The 22,094-nt window shown below is 30.4% G+C and overlaps 1 protein-coding gene across 1 annotated transcript; it reads right to left on the reverse strand.

Annotated features, from left to right (window-relative positions):
* Positions 1 to 561: 561 nt before the first annotated feature.
* On the reverse strand, positions 562 to 4,584 carry LOC105118444 (ultraviolet-B receptor UVR8-like). The gene is made up of 6 exons (XM_011016415.1): positions 3,891 to 4,584; positions 3,626 to 3,765; positions 3,155 to 3,349; positions 2,180 to 2,308; positions 1,894 to 2,049; positions 562 to 1,160 (listed from the first exon to the last, which is right to left on the reverse strand). Exons 1-6 carry the CDS (start codon positions 4,421 to 4,423, stop codon positions 970 to 972), a joined length of 1,344 nt encoding a protein of 447 aa, XP_011014717.1. The 5' UTR covers positions 4,424 to 4,584; the 3' UTR covers positions 562 to 969.
* Positions 4,585 to 22,094: the final 17,510 nt, after the last annotated feature.

A 22,094-nucleotide genomic window follows, 5' to 3' on the forward strand; every position in this document is an offset into this window, starting at 1 on the left:
AAAATAAAAAGGATCTGATTCTGCAGGTAATGAATTGATGTACGTCAAAAAAAGGGATTGGTATACTGTGAAGTATCATCTGTGTCTGTCTAGATATCAAAGGCATATTATTATGACATGCACAGTTAATTACTCTCAGTGCGGTAGTGGTTCTCGTATGATAGGCTCGAGTTGTGAAAATAGTTCAGAACTTCTCATCCCACCATTTTCAACTACAACAAATTTCTAGGCGAGCAAACTACTTCTTAGTTGTTCCCTGATTTTTATTTTTTTTAATGAATCACAAATTTTCAACATTGATTTCAACTGTCAGACTCACCGATTACCACCATTTTCAACTAAACAACAATGAATTTCCATGGATTGGTCTCATGGCAGCCTCTAAAGCATAAATGGAGCAATTACTCATGCCTAAAGACAACACAAAGAAAAGTCGGTATCACCCAAAAGATATTTCTAGCAGCAGCTAGTTAATTATGAAAGCCACCTCAAAACTCACTAGAAATCACGCTTTCTACTGTGACAACATGCTTGCATGATGGAACGATAGCAAGAATTACATGAGATGATGGAGGTACCTTGCATTTGTGCCACCACTTCAATAAAATTGTGACCTCTTCCATAACCAAAGAATTCAGTTGATACATGGCCTTCTCATTCATTCAATAGTAATTAGGAACCACGTTAGTTTCAAAGGAAGCACAACTTTGAATAACCAACGAGAAGTAAAGATGAGCATATCAGGTGATGCAAGGATTTCAGACAACGGACAGAGGCAGAACATCCTCTTGAATCTGGAAGATCCAATACAAGCTAATCTTCTTAATGTCATGGCACTATTTTTTTCATTTGCTAATCATCCTCAAATTAGTTCATCCTCAGATTTGTATCAATTCCAAGCCTACTTGATATTGCAAGATATCCAAGATTGACAGATCTGTGTTGACATGCCTCCAAACAAGACCAACTTTAACTTGACCTCAAAACCAAACACATTGCATGAGATGCGCCAACTGAAACCGAAAGCACACTGTGCTGTCCCAATCCATCATCCTCCATTAGAAACTTGACTTCGACTGGGCATGATTGAACCTCAGGCAAGCCAGGTATTCCCGATTGAGAATCTTTGGCATTTCCCCACATGTACAGCTTCCCTTTATCTACACAGAAACCACAACAGCACTTTTAAAGACAAAAAACATGCGAAGTTAAGACAATTCCAAGCCTCACTCCAAACAATATGCAGCTGACATTAATAAGAGCATCTAGCCAAACAGGGGTAACATGTGGCATGCTGATATTGAAAAGCAACCAAGAAATGAAGACAGACACCGCCAACAACTGGCTCAAAAGTTCAAGCAAATTGCTGGGTAGGCTTGTATTCTATATGAGGCCACACCAAACTTCACAAAAATCAAATTATGTTTATTCAACAAATTATCAACACATGGCATGAAAAGCCAGACCCACTCAATAAAATGGTGAAGAATACATTTTTTGTTGCCCTAGGTATTATTTGCAAGAAATTTCAAATTGCAGTCATTAATAGGTTGGCAGCAGGACCAACTAACAAATAAGGTAGATTTGGGTTGACTTTTCATCATCATCATAGTCAAGCCAACTAGTGCAGAGTTCGAAGCACTTTCAGATACTGACTGCCAATTGATGTAAGAGTTAAATTAGAGTATGTCTAGTAAGTGAGAATCATATCTTGCCGGTAGAAAAACTGACAGTAAAATAATGCCATCAGCCTTTTGATTTACCAGAGGGGCAACTCGTGGCAAGAGTATGTGGCAACCTTGTAGAATCAACCAGATTGTAGGATTGGAGAGTTTCTCTTGCATTTTAAAAAATGGTACTGAAAATGCATGTTAAGATCATATCTCAACTCACCAGTTATAGCTGCCGAAGATGAACCTCCACAGGCGATATAAATGACATGCTGATCAGCCAAAGCATCAATCACTGCCGGAATTTTCTGACTTTTAATTGAAGAATGGCCCAGCTGACCATGTCCACCAAACCCCCACGAAAGTACTTTACCTTCATCTGCTAATATGATCAAGAATCAGAAATAGTAGAAAATGCTATGCAATCTAAAAGGAGGCAAGGATAAAGAAGAAAAAGGAGAAAAAGTTGCAGTTGTGGCTGTAATCATTAAGTTTTGGTGTCACTTTACCGGTCAAGGCAAGACAGTGATATCCACCACCTGCTATCTGAATGATACGAACATCTTCAAGGCTAGGAATTGGTTTCGGTCTCCAACCACCGACCTTATCACCTCTTCCAAGCTCATAGTTTGAGTTTGCTGAGAAAAAAGGCAAGATACTTTAAATGTGTTGTTTTGGTGCTAGCAAAGTGAAGAAAATGAAAGTCGCTCAGATTTAAAAACATGACAAAAAGCATCGTCTGCCACACCAGTTAACTGCTCAAAATGGATCTTGACAATTTTATTTTAAAGTCAAGCATAAAAAAGATTCCATAGCATCATGCACATGAAGAGACACAGCTTACATCTAATATTGAAGCATTCACCTTCGTTTTTCTTTAAGATATAGTCATATTTAACATAAAAAATTCATAGATGAAACCTTTGTATTATAACAGTGCCCCTAAAATACAGTGCTTTTGCGAGAGATAAAACTCTGTACTCCACTCAAACGTTTCAAAGAAAGTGCATAATCCAATAAGTGACATTGTTTACTAACAGCCAAGATTTTAAAACACACTTCAAGAACAGGAAAGTACATAAATAAATACTTTGTAAGAGCATAGAAGTAGTACTAAAGGAAAAAAAATGTGTGGAGCATTCTCCTATACAATCTTGGCCATGTGCAACATAGGCAACAAAAAATGGAATGGCAAATAATTTAATTAAGTGTAAGTTAACACATCATCACAAGGAAGCCCAACAATACAAATGGAATGAAGTAGAAGCAGTTAGAAACCAAAATTTTATATATCCCTGAGTAACCTGAATGGAAAGGGACAGTTCATGAGACAGTGCCCTTCAAACACTGAATGGCAATTAGAACATGATATTACTTCATTAAAGCTCCTTCACTGCATTTTGGAAAAAGATAAAGATACTTGTATCCAAGCAGTAGCACAGAAAAGAAAGAGAACTTCCTGCAAACGAAAGTATCATTCTTACCTCCCCAGTTCCAAATCTGCCCGTCCTCTGTCAGCACCATTGTGAAAAATCCACCACAAGACACAGTAGCCATAGGCACGGGCAATGTTTTTACTTTGCAGGGTATACTAAGTCCACCCCCTTCATTTGGACCCCGGCCAGGGCCGAGGCCCAATCGACCATCCCCTTCCTCTCGACCCCAAGTATAAACTTCCCCTGTATCCAAAATAGGAACCAGATGTGTGAGAGCAAGCAAAAGACAAACATGAACTAATGTTTATACTCGGCTTTAGGATTTAGATAGAGAAGTGGTCATTGCAGGGTTAGACACACAGAACAATGCTGCATAAAAGGCAATTTTTCAGTTGCAGTTTTCAAACAGGTACGAGGTACATGGAAATGTACCTCCAAGCAATGAATATACAGATATTGCAACTGAGATGTACAAATGGTTGCTACTTATTTGCATAGATGAAGAAAAGATTGAATAACCTGATTCAGTGACAGCAGCGGTATGTGTGCCACTAGTGGAAATACAGCGAATCTTTCCATCCCAGGAGCCTTCCACCAGTCTAGGGAAGAGTTCTCTATGATAAACAGAGTGTCCCAATGCACCGAAACCGCCATAGCCCCTGTAAACTTTATTTTTAATAAAACAATAAAGACTGATTCTTTTTCTTTCTTTCTTTTTCAACAAGAAATGTCTCTTAAAAATATTGCTATTGAAGGAAATAGATAGAAGGGGAGCAGTAATGACCAGGTAAAAATGTGGCCAGGGGAAGTGATTGCAGCAGAATGAACGCCGCCCAAAGCAATAGAGCGAACGGAATCCAAAAAAGGGTTTAAAGTAGGCAGAAAAGCAGGATTCTCGTGTCCAAAGCCAAGACGGCCTCCATCTCCTTTGCCCCACATCCAAAAATGACCATCAGCAAGAATTGCAGAATGGAATAGCCCACAAGAAATGCCCACCTCAGTCGCTCCCTTTTTGTTGTTATTGTCAACAAGTTGGCCTGGGGTTGGAGAAAGAGTGAAGGAGGAAGGCGGTAGCTGAAGGTTGGCCACTGGAGCCGGGTAAAGCCTTATTTCTTCGATGCCGCCACCAAGTTGACCAGAGGCGCCTCTGCCCCATGAAAAGAGCTGGAGAGTTATGGTATCGTTGTGGTTTGATTCGTTGATTTGTGGGCTCTTGTAGAGGACAGGCACTTTGGTTGTGTTGGACAGGGAGGAGAAGTGGCGGTTGAGAGTGAGGCGTTGCCGAATAAGACATCTAGGCAACATCGTCTTCGTCATGAGATCATCACTTTCACTTTCCTCCCGCTACTCTAATGTATTCACTCGTTTTCTGCTGACTTCGATAGCAAATGAAATGAAAAGGGGTTTGAGCACAGAGATGGGTGGATTTTATAATTGGGAAACCCAATTTAGTCTCAAAACATGGACTCACTGTCAATTAATTCTCAAACCTCTTCATTTTATTAATTTTATCTCAAACATAATTAGAATTAAACAATATCACCCTCTTTTTTTATTAAACGTGCTCGTTAATCCCCATCAATTCCTCCCAAACAGTGCGTAAATAAAAAGCCTGGATGTATAATTTTAGCTCAATGAATACAGAATTTATGTATTTTTTACTCAGGGTAATCAGGCTTTCGAATCAAAATGTTTAGAACAAATCTGAATCAATGCAAAAGCTCGAGTATTACATAACTTTGGCAAATGGGCTCATATCAAGTGTGAAGGTTAAAACGCCTGTCTATGAGTGGCGGCTTGCCTTTCTTTCTATCGTTTTCGACTTCCAAATCAAAATGGGTTTTGTTGAAGATCCCCCTTAAGGATCTTCCTTCCTCAACAGACTAATGTTTAGAAGGTTGTTTAGGTGGTTGTGTTTATAGTTTACTTAAAATATATTTGATTAAGAAAAAAAATAATTATTTATAAATCCTATAGTAAATTGCATGTAAAACAAGAAAGAAAGCAATTAGAAGCTTCTTCTTATATAAATAAGAAGTTCAACCATGTTCTACTTTTCAGTATATAGTGGAGTTATATTATATTATTTATGTGAATAATAAAGGCATGTTTTACTATTTTTTAATTATCAGGTTCAAAACATAAAATGTATTGAATCGAATCCGATTTAATAAAATAAAAAATTATTTTTTTATTTTTTAATTGTATTTTATTTGAAAAAAATAGTGTTTAATTCAATGATACTACATAAATTAGATAAAAATCGCTTAATGACATAACATTTATAGAATTTGATCGTAATCTCAATTTTGTTCCTGATTATAGTTTACCTGATATTGTTGCACATTTAAGAAACCAAAAAAACTGTCAGATGTATTTTATATGTAATGAAATTATAGATAGTTTAATGGAATAATAAAAATTACTTTATATAAAATATTATTTATTTCATAATATAATAACAATAGTTAAATTTATAATATTTAAATTAAAAATCATCAATATTGATATATATATTTTTAAATTATTTTATAACTATAATTTCAAAAGCATTCTTAATCAAACACAATTTCAACCACAATTTTAACTAAATATATATAAATACTTTTTTAAAAAATAATTTTTTTCAAACCGTAACCACAAAAACTACCAGAATACCAAACAGACCCAAAGTGTGTCAGGGAAAAAGTAGAAGAAACTCAAGGGAGTGAGAGATAATAATATCTAATTGATTTAATGGAAAATAATTTCTTGAAAACTACTTTTCAAACTTTCATGTCTTTGTTTGTCATTAAAAAAATTGATCAACAAAAAATAATTTCCAATCAAAGAAAAATTTCGCTTAATTTTTAGAAAAGTGTTTTCCTTTTATTTTGGGCAGAAAAACACTTTTCAGAAATTATAAAAAATTTAGAAATGTCATATTATTTACTGATTATATCAAATTAGATCCTCAAATTTTTATTGTTATATATATTTTGTTTTGAATAATTTTTTTTTCAATTTCATCCCTTAGAATTTGATTTTTATATTAACTTTGGTCATTATTTTTATAATTGTTATTTACTTTTTCCTTTTTATTTTTTAATTAAAATTTTTTATCTATCAAATTTGGTTATCATTCTTTTTATTGTTACTTATTTTATTTGAAATAATTTATGAAATGGTAATTATTATTATTATTATTTTTTCATCTTTTAAATTTTTTATTTGTTAGATTTAATCTCTATTATTTTGATTATTATTTATTTTATTTGATATAATTTATGAAATTATTTTTTTTCAATTTCATTTTCAGTCAACTTTTTAATTTGTGAGATTTGTTCCTTATTATTTCAATAAACTTGAAAAAAATAAAACATTAATAAGTTATTTTCCAACTCATTTTCCATAACATAACTAAATACCGGAAAATGTTTTCCAACTTATTTTTCATTACAGTACGACACATCAAAAAACAATTCAATTTTCAGAAATTTACTTTAAAAAAAAACTATTTTCTATCAAACAAATGAAACTTTAGTTTATGTAGAACTTCTCTTATTTGTACAATTTATACTTGCTTCCTAAATAGCAACTGTAACTAACTCCGTAGCCATTAGCTAAGGTTAGCTAGTTGTTGCTTTATTTTTGAAACTCTTATCACTAATCAACCAAGATTTATAATAATATTCTCCTTTTGCGAGATTCTTATCCTCAGGAATCAAGGCATAAAAAATTGATTATTGAATCTTTCCATATAAACTTGATTTTGTTCATCATTGTATCAGTGCCAAACAAATTAAATTTAGTTTTCTTAGGCACAAAATGAATATTCTTAGACTTCAACTATCTTAAACATTCATCAAACTCTTTTGTAAATAGAAGTATGCTCCTCTTTAGTGATCTTCTCAAGCTTTCACAACTAGATATACATCTTTTTATTTAGAAACTATCACTTATAAGAATCTTCCATAATATTTTTCTTCTTAGATTTAGTTTGTTTCTCTCATCAATTTCCTCAACACCATTCTCCTCTCCTTCTTTGATCTATAACATTCATCAACTTTGTTAATACCCAATTTTTTACCCAAATTCTTGATAATTTTTTTTAAAAAATAGAAAAAACAACAAAAATCCAAAAAAAATATGTTCTTAATATATTTGTATTTTTTTAATTATTTTCAGCATCATCTCAAAAGAATTTAATTTTTAATGGTTTTTTGAAAACATTTGACTTTTAACGTGTTATTTTTTAAAAAAATTATTTTCCTCATTGAATCAACGTTGATATTACTTGTTTTCAGAAAAAATTAAAATACAAATGTTTTACCAAGCATTTGGAAAAAAAAAAGGTATTTTTATCTATAAATAAGGAAGAAAATTTTGAATTAGGGGGCGGAGAAAATTTGTGGGAGGGCATCTAAAAAAGAGAGGAACCCTAAAAAATCCTAATTCTTCATCTTTTCTAAGCTAGTCACCGCCCCTTTTTGTCAAAAACTCATCAGATCTTCCCTCTCTCAGCAGTCCCCATTTTCCTCCATCTTCCTTGTAAAATACCAATCCCATAGGCAACCCCCCTCACTGTCCTCTCTCAGTACTTCCTCCCCCCTCGCAATCTTTAACCAACTTGCCAAGACTGGAAAAAAAAAAAATAGGGTAAAGGAGTCCCTTTTTCCTTCTTAATAGTTGTCCTCTGCTTGCCTCACCACTAGCCTAAAGAGAAATAAAGGAGAAGGGAGCCGAAGCTTAATAGGGTTTGTCCCCCCTTCTTAGACCTCTGCTTGCCTCATGGCCAACCAAAGAAGAAAAAGAGGTCTCTGACTGTGTGAGTTGTCAAAGAGTCAGTCCACGCTCCATAGTAGATCTACCACCGGAAGAAGAAGGAAAGATCAACAGATTGAGAAAACAAAACAAAAACAAATCTAAAAAAGGAAAACAAATCAAATTATTTGTGTTGATATCTTCTTTTGCAGGTGACGGTAGGTGTTATTGCCTGTGTAGGAGGAAAGAGGGGAAGAAGCCAATCTAGATCCCTCATATTTCCCTTTTTTTTCTTATGACAGCCCGTGAATTCATGCACCACCAATGGTGGTGACAAGTTGAGCAAACTCCCCATCATTTTTCATGTGACCTAGAAATTCCCAGCACTGTTCCCAAGTTTATTTTATAAGTTGGCATTATCATTTAGGATATTCATGATTAGTATTTAAAAATGTATTTTTATCTAGGTTTTATATTAATATTTTATACTTGAATTATCAATAACTCTTTAAATAAAGCATGTTTTAAAATAACAAATCTGATACTATAAAATACTTTTAATTTATGGTAAATATTCATCTTAAATGCAAACCTATCACATAAATCAAAGAACTGATTGATGAGTTCAACTAGTGAAATTGAGAAGATAAAAAGAGGGTGAAACTTAAAGAAAAAACATTCTGGTTCAGTTTAAACTAGAATACTGTTCAGTCATTGAGTTATATCTAGAGCTGTAGCACTTAGATTTGAGTTTACTCTATATGGATAGAAAGCAAAGATATAGGCCTAAAATATTCATGAAAAGATAAGACTTGATTTTATTATTTAGAAGTTCAAATTTTAGCAACAATAGAGAAGTCGATTCTATCCTACAGCCCCAACATTGTTCAATGTTCAGCACATATCTTGAGTTTTAAAAGTCCAAATGGCCTCAAAAAGTTTTCTGTTGGAAAGCTGAGATAATTTCCTTAAATTTTCATGATTCAAGTTTGTTCGAATTTTAACATTAGCAATGATGTTTTTGGAAAACAAAAGGATAAAGATTGTCATCAAATCAAGAGTTGGTCACCCACTCAACAATTAGTCATCAAATCAATAGTTTCTAATTTTGGCCTATAAAAGGAGACATTTGCCATGCATTTAGATATCTTGGTTTTCAGATCAAGATCATGTTTTTGCTCTCTTTCTTTATATTTTTGTATTGTTTAAGTTTTGCTTTTATTAATCTCTTGTTTATGCTTTTCATTTCTTTTCTTTTACTTAGTTAATGTATATCTTATTTATATTCTTATCTTGTTTATTTATGGTTCTCTTCTTTTATTATGTTTAATTAAATTTATTATGTCAAGGTCAAAAAGTTATACTAATGGTGTAAGAATAAGTATAGTGTAAACTCAACATGGATTTTAATGTATGATTTTAATATGTGTTGTATTTGTTATCTTGTTCACTTTTAATACTTTGCTTGTTAAATAGTTAATCTAAATTTATATTGCATAACACTTGGTACAACAAATACTTAACACTTTCATAGTTCAACTGTATGGCATAACCTACACATGTGCTATGAAAGGAACTTGATTTGTTGTTAACATAAGTTATAATCATAAATACCTAACAACATTTACAAGTATTAGCTTTATTTAAATAAGATAACTAATTTAATCATGCTAACCATTTATAATCCGATTGGAACGTTATTTGTGTATGGTTTCTAGTTGAGTAATAAAAGGAGTTTATATTATACTTGTTCGAAATACCATTAGTGGATCCTCTAACCGAAAAAACAAACCAAACTTAAAAAACAGAAAAAAAAACCAAACCAAACTGAAACTAAGCTTATTAGAAATTCCAAAAAAACTCAAAAAAATAATATAGTTTTTGGTTTTTAATATAAAATAATCAAATTGCATTAGCTAAAACCGAACCGAATATAACCAAAACAAGTCAGTTGGGTTTTGACTTTTAATATAAAATAATCGAGCTGAAACTGGTTAGTTTGAATTGGTTTTGGTTCGGTTTTGATTTTATTTTTTGTATTTTATAAAATTTTAGATTAGTTGTTTTTATAGGTAAAAACGGAATCGGACCAAAAATGATTACCCCTAGGAGTTGCCACCTGGTATTTTGATCATTATGAATCCTAACTTATCAACATAAATTCTATGGTACATAACTGATTACGCAAAAAGAAAGATATTATCACCTTTTAAACATCATATATGAGGTAGACTGTATTGCTCGTTTTGTATTAGATTGCTAGGGATTTGTTGTATTATGCTATCGATGATCTGCTTATAATATTCTTGACTCTAGTGCTAGTGAATATTCAGATGCAAATACTTCCACCTCTAGCATTAGTCAATATTACGTAACATAAAAAAACATGGTATTCCTGATTTCGGTGCCAGTAAATAAACCAGTAAAATTTAAATTGAAAGGAAAGCATACATATTTTTTATTGTTATTTTTTATATATAAAAAAGATAGGTATATCTCGCATACTATATTTGTATTTCATAGTAAAAATTTACAAATCAAATATACAGTAAAATTATCAAAATAAAAGCTTGAGGGACTTATAAATAAATTCAAAAGGATCCATGAATTTTTTTTTGAAATTTTTTAATATCCTAAAAGACTTGTTTGGCTTGATATCAAAACAAAAAGGAATGATATAAAGAACTAAAGCATAAGGGTGTGTTTTTCCAAACACACCCTTAATCCAAAATAAATTAGATCGGTCAGGCTTGAGGCCGAAACCTAGCTTGGCCTCAGCTATTTTTTATTTTATTTTTTTGAGTTAAATCTAGCATAGCCGTATGGCTTTGGCTGGCTAATAGACACGCGCCTGACACATGTATATATAGTAACCAATGAACTAAAATTCAAAGTAAATAGTGGCAAGTGAATTAAAGCCCTGTTTGTTTTTTCATTTTAAAAGTATTTTTAAATAAATTTAAATTTTTTTATTTTTTTCTTCAAACTAATTTTTTTGGTCTTTTTAGATCATTTTCATACATTTATATAAAAAATAATTTTAAAAAATAAAAAATATTTTTTTGATACATTTCTAAGTGAAAAACACTTTGAAAAACAACTGCAACCACACTCCTAAACAAGTTTTAAAATGGAAAGCAGAGAAAGAGAAACCTCTATGGTTTGTTATAGGTGAAGTCAAAGATGATGGCCTGCTCTGGACAATGCTTCCTTTGTTCCTCTTTTCATTTCTTTCTCTGTGATTCTTTTTTTTTTTTTGCTTTCTCTCTGTGTAATCTTTGTTGGTGTTTGTTTGTTCTGTGTTTGTGTCTCCTTATGTTTTTCTCTTCTCTGTTCTTCTTCTTCTTGTTCATTTTCTTTTTGTTCTCTCTTTCTTCTCTATGTTTTTTTTTTCCTGTCAGTATCCTATAATAGGTTACTAACCAATAGAAAAATATGAGGATTTTTAAAAAAATGATATGATAAGGCTCGAAGGAGAACTATTTGACACAACCAAAAGATTGATGTCTTCTCCCAAGTGTAGGAGTGTTAAAGTAATAAATAACCTGGCAAGACCGAGATCGAACTATAGGGTTAATTGTATAAATTATAAATAACAATAAGATGACGACGACAACAATAACAACAACAATAATTATAGTAATAGTAGTAGTAGTAGTAATGGTAATGGTAATAGTACTAGTAGTAGTAGTAGTAGGAAGAAGAAGAAGAAGATAAAAACTTTGAGATGGAAGATTAATGTAATGATTAAATAATGATAACAACAAATGTCAAGGTTAGATGATCAAAAACATTAGTTATCTAATAATGTTAATACTTGTAAATATTGTCAGGCATTCATGCTTATAACTTATCTTAACAACAAATCAAGTTCCTTTCATAGCACAAGTATAGGTTATACCATATGGTTGGACTATGAAAGTGCCAAGTATTTGTTGCATCAAGTGTTATAGTAGTAGTAGTAGTAGTGGTAGTCGTAGTAGTGGTAGTAGTAGTGGTGGTGGTGGTAGTAGTGGTAGTAGTAGTAGTGGTAGTAGTGGTAGTGGTAGTAGTGGTAGTGGTGGTAGTGGTAGTGGTGGTAGTGGTAGTGGTGGTAGTGGTAGTAGTAGTAGTCGTAGTAGTAGTAGTCGTAGTAGTAGTAGTAGTCGTAGTAGTAGTAGTAGTAGTAGTAGTAGTAGTAGTAGTAGTAGTAGTAGTAGTAGTAGTAGTAGTAGTAGTAGTAGTAGTAGTAGTAGTAGTAGTAGTAGTAGTAGTAGTAGTGGTGGTGGTAGTGGTAGTGGTAGTAGTAGTGGTAGTAGTAGTAGTAGTAGTAGTAGTGGTAGTAGTAGTAGTAGTCGTAGTAGTAGTAGTAGTAGTAGTAGTAGTACTAATAATATTAAAGAAAGAGAAGAAGAAAAAGATGATGAGAAGACATCAATCTTGCCGGGTTATTTATTACTTCGACACTCCTGCACTTGGGAGAAGACATCAATCTAGTGACATGACCAAAAGATTGATGTCTGATTGTGCATCAAAAGTTTCATTAAGTCTCTTATTTTACATATGTATTTATTGTTTTTATTTGGTTTTTTTTATAATAATTGATGTGCTTTTTAGTAATGAAGTTTGTTTTAATGTTTCAATAGGTTTTTAGAGCTTAAATGAATTAATTCAGGAAATTCAACATCGAAATTCAAAACAATGAATTGAAGAGATATTTAGTTGGAGATTGAAGCAAATATTGGTTCAAATAAGTGCTCCAAATTTGTCCCAAAAATCAATTCTATTCCAATTCTAGAAAAGAATATCATATGATCTATTTCAAGCCCAAACTTGCCTTATGTTGTGTGCAAACTTCAACTATTAAACACTCAAGGTTTCAATGTCAATCTTAGCCCAAATAATAGGTATATTTGTATACTTATTTGATGCTTAAATTCAGCCTCAAATCAGCCCCAAATCAACCTTCAAATCAGCCCAAACACAATCCATGATCTTACATGTCCACACAACAACAATTGATTTATTTTGGGTAATCCATTGATCCAAGAAGGCAAACACATGGATGGAAAGCTGGAGGGGACATTTTTATATTATTTTGGGTCAAAAAGAAGAAAGAGATAGCTCATAAATGAGGAAGAAAAACGTGCACCAAAGTGGTTGCAAAGCTGTCCTGATTTGATTTTTCAAAACACCTTTTGGTGTTTTGCCCATAACTTTTGACTCAGGTGTCCAAATGAGCTTTTCTTTAATGATCTGGAAAGGTGATAGAATTTATTATAAATATGTCTCTAATAGACATCTCGAGAGGAGGCTTCAAAGAGGGTCAAATTTCTGTCCAAAGTTAGAGTCAGATTTGTGTCAGAATGTTTTCTGAAATTGTGTTGTGTTCTTCTTTATAGATTTCGATTCTTTAGTTTGTAAAAATTATTATTTTAGTTTGATTCAAGTTATTTCATATTTATTGAACTGTTCTTATATATAATCATGGTTGGCTAATCTCTTTCTTGGATCCAAATCAAGGATGATGGTGATTGAGGTGAGTTCTTTAGGATATAAATGAATCTTAATGTTTATCTTCTCATTTTCTTCATGAATGATTTATTATTGCAAAGAAATTTTAGAAATCATTTAGGTAATGTTATAATCTTGAATTTTTATGCACAAACTTTAGTTTTGGTATAGAGATTGTTTGATTCAATGTCTTACTTATATTATAAAGCTGGTTTTACCGCCTCTTGTTTATTTTATTTTATCTAGTTGTATTGTTGTTATTTTTTTTTTGTACTTGGCTGGTATTACCACCTCTTGTTTATTTTATTTTTTATTGTAATTATTTTTCTTATATTTATTATTTGAAGTACTTGGCTGGTATTACCGCCTCTTTATTCATGCTTGTTATAATTGTCTTTTAATGTTTATTATTGTTAATATTGCTATTAGTTGAAGTGTGAATTTTCTAATTTGTTGTATTTTTATTTTTGAGCTATTACTTTATCTTTTACATTTCATTTACTTTTATTTGCAATCTTCTTTTTCATTTTTCCTTTCTTTTCATATTCATATAATTGTTATATTATTATTATTTTTTCATCATGGCTAATGTTGAAGATATAGAGGGTGAAGGGAGTGTTCAAGGTAATGGACCTCCACAATTCAATGATCAACCTAATTTTCGAACTCTTAGATTCTTCACCCAGCTAGACAAAGTACACCTTCGTGTATTATCTTGCCTCTGAACCAATAAGCTTTCAATTTGAAACCAGGCATGATCCAACTTCTTCCCATATATCATGGTATGGATTCTGAAAATCCATATATACACATTAAGGACTTTGAAGAGGTATGTAATACTTTTATTGATAGAAGATGCACTGAAGTAATTATTCGGCTGAAATTATTCCCATTCTCTCTAAAGGATAAAGCCAAGCTTTGGCTAAACTCCTTGCGTCCTAGGTCTATAGGTACATGGAGAGAAATGCAAGCTGAATTTTTGAAAAAATACTTCCCCACTCATAGGACAGCAGCCTTACAACGTCAAATGATGAATTTTTCTTGTAGTCTAAATGAGTCATTTCACCAAGCTTGGGAAAGGTTCAAAGACTTGTTAAATGCATGCCCCCACCATGGTTTTGAGATGTGGAGGTTAGTACAACACTCCTGTACTTAGGAGAAGACATCAATTTTTCGATCGTGTCATAATACTTGTAAATATTGTCAGGCATTTATGATTATAACTTATGTTAACAACAACTTGAGTTCCTTTCATAACTCAAGTGTCGGTTATACCATACAGTATGGGTTATGAAAGTGCCAAGTATTTGTTGTACCAAGTGTTATATAATATAAATCTAGATTAACCATTTAACAAGTAAAGTATTAAAAGTGAATAAGATAAAAAATGCAAAATATGTTAGTATTAAACATTAAGGTCCATGTTAAGTTTACACTATACTTATTCTTACAGCATTAGTGTAACCTTTTCACCTTGACATAATAAACTAAACTAAACATAATGAAAGAAAGAAAAATAAATAAATAAAATAAGAACATAAATAAGATAAAAGTTAACTAAGTAAAGAAAAAAAATAAAAGGCATAAACTTGATATTAATGAAAGCAAAACATAAGCAATACAAAGAGAGAAAGCAAGAGCATAATCTTAATCTGGAAACCAAGATGCCTAAATGCATGGCAAATGCCTCCTTTTACAAGCCAAAATTGGAAACTATTGATTTGATGACTAATTGATGAGTGGGTGGCCAACTCTTGACTTGGTGACAATCCTTATCTTCTCTTGTCTGCCCAAAACGTGATTGATAACGTCAGAATTGGTATCACTTTAAAACATGAACGGTTTAGAAAATTGTCGTAGCTTTTTAGATAAAAAAAAATTGAGATCAAATAGACTTCTAGAACTTCAGATATGGGCCAAACATTGAATAACGTTCGGGCTGTAGGACAGATTCGAACTTATTCGTTGTTGCTACAATTTAAACTTGAAAATATCTTTTTAAATCTTGCGCTCCCATGAAAGTTGTAGGCCTATGTCTTACTTTTCTATCCATATAAAGTAAACCTAAATCCGAGATCTACAGCTCCAGATATGAGCCAATTACCGAACAATGTTCTGGTTTGGATCACGCGAGCATCTTTTTGTCTTTTCAATTTCAGTTCTTAAACTCATCAATCAATATTTTTCATTTATGTGATAGGCCTGCATTTAAAATAAACATTTACCACAAATTAAAGGTATCTTATATTATTAGATATGTTATTATAAAGCATGCTTTAGTTAAGGAGTTATTGATACTTCAAGTGCAAACTGATGATATAAAACCTTGATAAAAATACACTTTTAAGTACTAATTACTCAGGTAGTACATTTTATAGTACATGACTTGGTTGATCTCAAAACTAGAAATGCTCAAATATATATATGAAAAGCCTTATTTGTCAAATCGGGTAACAAGATAGCAAGTTTTGTTAGTAGAATACAACATTGTTTATATGACAATGAAGGCTATAAAAGGGAGTGTTATTGCTAATGATTTAGTAGATAATGTTGTGGAAGATCATGGGCCACTAAATTTAGACCTTCCTAATAAGAACATATTAATAGTCGATGGTGATGGTGAAAGGAATGATTAGTGAACTATGTATTTTAATGGATCCATGAACATATTAAGGAAAGGGGCTGGAGTAGTGATAATTTTCCTAAAAAAGCAGTATCTTATGTTAATGAGGTTGTATTTTGAATGCACTAATAACATGGTCAAGTTTGAAGCCTACATCATTAGACTGGAAGCTACCTTAGAATCAAAAATTGAGATGCTTGATATTTATAGAGATTCTCTACTAATCATATATCAGGTGAAAGGGGAATGACAAACCAAAAAGAAGCTAAGGCTATATCAAGATTATCACTTAAAGTTACTTAATGAGTTCAAAGATATAAAATTCATATGAGCATATATAAGAATCAGTTTGTTGATACTTTAACAACCCTGACTTTGATGAAACAAATCAATATTACAAGCAAGATCTAACCAATAAAAGTCAAAATAAAAAATCTTCAAGCTCATTATTGTTCACTTGAAGAGTCACTGTATGGAAAATTATGGTATAATGATATTAAAAGGCTTATTCAACATTGTGATAACATATTATAAGTTAACTAGGTTGATTCCAAATAAGTGGCTTAACTAAATATAGAATTGGTATGAGAACAAACTTGAAGAGACTTTATTTGACAGTACACCAAAACCATTAAATATACATGAGTTATATAAAGTGCATAGCCTATCACTTTTTCATATGAATTATTTTTTTAGGCAAGTATGGAAAAACAATTGGGTGATCAAATCAAGCATATAACATGTATAAAAATATTCATATGTTTTAGATAAATGAATTTTTTTTAAATAACAATATTTATTCATAATATTTCTAATTATGTAGCATTGTATAATATTTTTTTTCCTTTTTATTTTGTTCAATCAATATTATGTGTGCCTATTTTTATTATTGTTTGATTGAATAAATAATTAATTTTAATAAACAAACTTATTAAACACAACTAAATAAATGTTTTATGTTGCGAGATTGAATATCTTGATCTACATCTATTTCTTAATTTTTTTAAATTTATTTTTAGTTATTGTTAATGAATTTTTTTATTTACTTATACCAATGATTCTCAATTTATTTAATTAGATGTTTCTTATGCTTTTTTTGTTGGAAAAAAAATACAATCCGCCACGAAACACAGGTCAAATAACTAGTGACTAACTGATATTTATTAGGTATGTTTAGAGAGATTAAGAGGTTGTGTTGGTAAATAAATATATCATTTTAAGCAAAAGATAAATTAAGTTTTAAGAAGAGTTTTGATGTAATAAATTGGTTAATGGGAGTTAACTAGACTATAGAAAGTTAGAATCTTCAATAGTTAGGTATGAAAGCGAAACTTAGGGTGTTTTTTCATGATTATGAAATTTACAAGGACTCGAAGCAAAAGAAGATTGGATTATGAAAGAGGTGTCAAGTCTGTATGAGATTGTGGTAGCGATATAAAGTGTTTTTCACTTAAAAATATGTTAAAATGAAGTTTTTTTATTTTAAAAAAATTATTTTTTATATCAGCATATGAAAAAATCTGAAAATATGAAAAAAATATTTTAAGCAAAAAAACAAAATTCAAAATTTTTAGGAAAATGGTTTGCACCACATTCCCAAACATGCTCGTAGTAGCTTACTATTTATTCGACCCACACTATATTGCAGGTCAAATCATTTTTTTTAACTATAAAAAATATAAAGATGCTAGGAAGCCTAAAATTGGATTTATATTAAGTGATATAATTTTAAAATATTAAGATGGTGACATAGTGGATCCACCCAAACTAATATGGGACTCAAGTCATGAGATTGTGATATAATGCAAAAATAAAAATAGGGAGCTCAATTTTAATTAATTAAATATTAAATGACAAAAATTAAAAAAATATTAAATTAAAAAAACCCAAAATAAACTACTCTAGTAAACCTAGGAAAATATCAAACCATGACTAGGATCATGAAAGAAAAATAACATAAAGGTTAGTTCCTATTAAACTAATTTTTGAAGTATAGATTTGAAAGAAAAATCAATTTTTTTTTTAAAAAAGAAGAAAACTAGAGTTAACCTAAGTTAACCTGAAGAATTCACATATTAAATCATTAGACTAAGATAACTTCATAGAAAAAATAGGCTTTAAAGAAAAATAAGCAAAAAAAAAAACATATTTATCCTACCATAATATAAAAAAATAATTGATGTAAGATTTTTCTTTAAAAATAAATTTTTTATTTTGATTTTATTTAAATAAAGTTAAACAAACTTAAATAAAAAAGAGAAGCCTAGGAGTTTGGGCCTAATGGACCAATTCCTAGGCTGAAAGTAAGGTTGGGATCGTGTACCTGCTTATTTATTTATACATTCTTACTTGGTTGGGTGGACAATGCATCGTCTACCTAACCATCTTTTTATATATATATATAAACGATGCAAATGACATGTTGTTTGCATCTCTAATTTTTTACTGTCTTAAGTTGCTGAAAAATCAAGGTTTTCAACTATTTATTTTTGTTTTTTGTTTTTTTCAAAAACACTTACAAAACAACTTAGAGACCCACGTAAACTTTTTAATACCCTAAAACAAGCAAAATATCGGTCCAAAAATGAAAAATTAACCCAAAACCCAAAAATTTCTCGATGTCAGATCTACATTTTTTAGGAAATTTAAAGGTGAAAAAACACCCAAGTAAAACTTCTCTCATCTAATGGAACATGTGAACACCTAATTTATTTGTAGGTTTTCAAACCTTTGTTTTTGGTTTTTTCCAAAAACACTTACAAAACAACTTAGAGACCCACATAAACTTTTTAATACCTTAAAACAATCAAAATATCGGTCCAAAAATGAAAAATTAACCCAAAACCCAAAAATTTCTTGATGTCAGATCTATTTTTTTAGAAAATTTTAAGGTGAAAAAAAAACCCAAGTAAAACTTCCCTTATCTAATGGAATATGTGAACACCCGATTTATTTATGGGCAGAATCGATGCCAACAAAGACCTTTTCTTTTATCGCTAGAATTCAACCAACCTTTCTCTCACTTCTCTCTAATTAGGGATTGAAAAATAAAAATAGAATTAAATTTTTGTACCAAAATTAAATCTATGAAATTTCAAGGGACTAAAATGGTATTATTTGAAAAGTAGCAAGACAAAAATGGAATATTTTCATAAACTTTGACACCACAACTTATTTTACCGTTTTTTTTCACTTAAGTCCTTTGCCTTTTGATTTTTTTCTTCCTTTATAAGCTCTTTGAAACACTTGGAATTGAATTCAATTCCAGGGTTAAATCAATTCATTGATTCTGAATCCTTTTGACGGTATTTATTTGGATTCCAAATGGAATTCATTTACTAAAAAATAACAAATAAACAAATTGGGAGAGACCTTCTAATTTGCAATAGTAATTCCATTGGAATTGACATTAAAAATAATATTCTAATTAATAACACAAACTCTATTTTTTTTAAAAAAAACCCACCATCTTTTTTTTCTCCTTTAACCCTCACTAGATGCTATCATTGTTTTGGTTTCAAGTATTGCCATACTTGATGAAGTGTGCACCCGCAAAAGCCATTGGGGTGAAGACAATTCAGATTCATTTTTTAGAGACCAAACAAGATGGGATGGAAGAAACATTGGGTTATGAACTATAAAGGTGCACATTTCATTTGCCTTCTTTTCTTTTTGTTTAAGGTTTTTGTGGCTTGATTATAAAGTCTAGCAAATGCTAGTTTGCTAAATTAGAATTTTGGATAGATTTAAGAAATGCTAAGATGAAAAATTTTTGAACAGCTACTTTTACTAGCATTACTTTGTATATATTATCAGTTGACATTTATAATAAAATATAAATTAATTTTCTAGTTTTTAGAATTATAGATTTTTGAATTTATATCTCATAATAAGTAAGAAAGTTTTCTAATGATCTTCTTCTTTCGCACTCTCTTCATAATTGTCACCTTACACTTTTTCTCTTATCAAAATCTTCAAAACCATACTTGAATGATAGTGAGACTTGTTTGACATATACATATTAGGTGAGTTATTGAGCTTTATTTTTTTTAATTGTAACATTAATATTAATTTATATGTTTTTGCTTAAAATATTATAGTTAAGAAAAGTGAAAGATTAATAAAGCTAGGAAGAATGATGGGAAACTTAGAGAAACAACCAAGAATACAATAATTTTGCAGGCGTCGACACTAATTCCAGACCCAAAACTAGATTGTAGAATTAAAAAGGCTATTTCAACTAGGTTTTTTTAAAAAAGATGGGGTTGGTGATCATAATTATTCTCATGGATATTTAGATTTGATTTTAAGTTCCTTGGTTATTTAAACAAACTATTTTGAGACTCTAATTTTATTTGATTGTCATCGAAAAAATCAAGTGTAAAAAGTTAAAGGCAGAACTTGTAGATATATACATGTATTGTAGAAGCAATTGCATCAAAAAATTTCCACGTGCTTAAATTTGTTTTTCTTTATGATGAATGTATGATTTGAAGTTTGAAGTTTGTTACTTGAAACTTCCACTTGTATTGTATGTCTTGCACTTAGTTTACTATTAATACTCTCAAATCTTTTTTTTTTTCAAGATCATTGATGCAACAATAACCTTTCAACCTTTTCTCTTATATGCAAGAAAATTCAAGGTGTTATATAAGCAATTGCATAAAGACTTTCCATATGCTTAAATTTTTTTCTTCTTTATTTTTAATGAGGAATGTATGATTTCAAGTTTGAAGTTTATTACTTGAAACTTTCATTGTATTGTATGCTCCTGCAATCAATCTACTATTAATATTTTTGAATCTCTTTTTTATCAAGATCACTAATGCAACAACAACCTTTCAACCTTTTCTCTTATATGTAAGAGAAATTCAAGGTGCTATGGAAGTAATTGCATAAAAAAATTTAAGTAAAAAAATTTAATGAGCTTAAATTTTCTTTTATTTATGATAAATGTATGTTTTCAAGTTTGAAGTTTGTTGCTTGAAACTTTTACTTGTATTGTATGTTCTTATACTCAATCTACTATAAAATATTCTTAAATTCTTTTTCTTAAGATTATGGATGCAACAATGACCTTTCAACCTTTTTTCTAATATGCAAGGAAATTCAAAGTTATCTAATATTTGGATACTAAATCTAAATTAAAAAATTAATATAAAGGTAGCAGAAATATTACAAGGATAGTAGTAAAAAAGTGGTAAATATAAGGGCTTTGCAACAAAAAGCAATGTTATATATATAGCAAAAACAAATGATTTAAGGGCAAAATAATCAAGATTTCTAATCCAATTTATTTCCACAAGTATTCCAAATAGTATAATTGAATTCAATTCTATAGTTTAATATTTTATTCTAAATATAGAAATTATGACAAGTTATTAATTGAATTCAATCACATTTAGAATTGAATTCCACTTGTGATAAATATATTGTTAATAATTAAACTTAAATTGACTTAAATCTTGTTTTGAAAAGGTGAAATTTAAGGCCAATTTTATCTTAAATTAGCTTTAAATAAAAAACAACACACACTTATAATGTATTTACAAGAAGGTAGCACCTTTAGTGTTTGTTAATAAAACAACAACAATAATAATAAAAATAATAATAGATTATGTTATTGTGGATTACCAGGGTACCACTCCATTCATTAATTATTTCTACAAATAAGAAGAATTGCTCTTCTTCTTTTTCTCATTCTCCTCCAAATCTATCTATCTATCTCTTAAATTATTAAAGCTTATAAAAATGATGGGAAATTTAGAAAAATTATCAAAAATACAACAAGTATCTAGTATATGTAGGCATCAACACTACCTCAAAATCTAAAACCAGATTCTAAAATTAGAAAAGCTATTTCAACAAGGTTTTTTAAAAAGATATGAGATTTGTAATCATAATTATTCTCGTGACCATGTAAGTTTAATTTCATATTCTTTAGTTTTTTACACAAACTCTTTTAAGGATTTAATCTTATTTATATCAAAAAAATCGAGTGTAAAACTTGAATGCAGAACTTGTAGATATATACATGTGCTATAGAAGCAATTGCATCAAAAAAATCTTTTATATGCTTAGATATCCTTTTCTTCGTTATGAATGGATGATTTCAAATTTAGTTTTTGT

The sequence above is a fragment of the Populus euphratica genome, unplaced genomic scaffold (genome assembly GCF_000495115.2).
Source record: "Populus euphratica unplaced genomic scaffold, PopEup_1.0 scaffold1952.1, whole genome shotgun sequence".
Lineage (NCBI taxonomy): Eukaryota > Viridiplantae > Streptophyta > Magnoliopsida > Malpighiales > Salicaceae > Populus > Populus euphratica.

Excerpts from the sequence above, each read along its gene's own strand:
- LOC105118444 (XM_011016415.1), bottom strand. The coding sequence starts at position 4,423 with ATGACGAAGACGATGTTGCCTAGATGTCTTATTCGGCAACGCCTCACT. Across the intron at positions 3,766-3,890 it reads CCTGGCCACATTTTTACCTG|GGGCTATGGCGGTTTCGGTG; the intron begins GTCATTACTGCT and ends TAAAGTTTACAG. Across the intron at positions 2,050-2,179 it reads TCACTGTCTTGCCTTGACCG|ATGAAGGTAAAGTACTTTCG; the intron begins GTAAAGTGACAC and ends TCATATTAGCAG.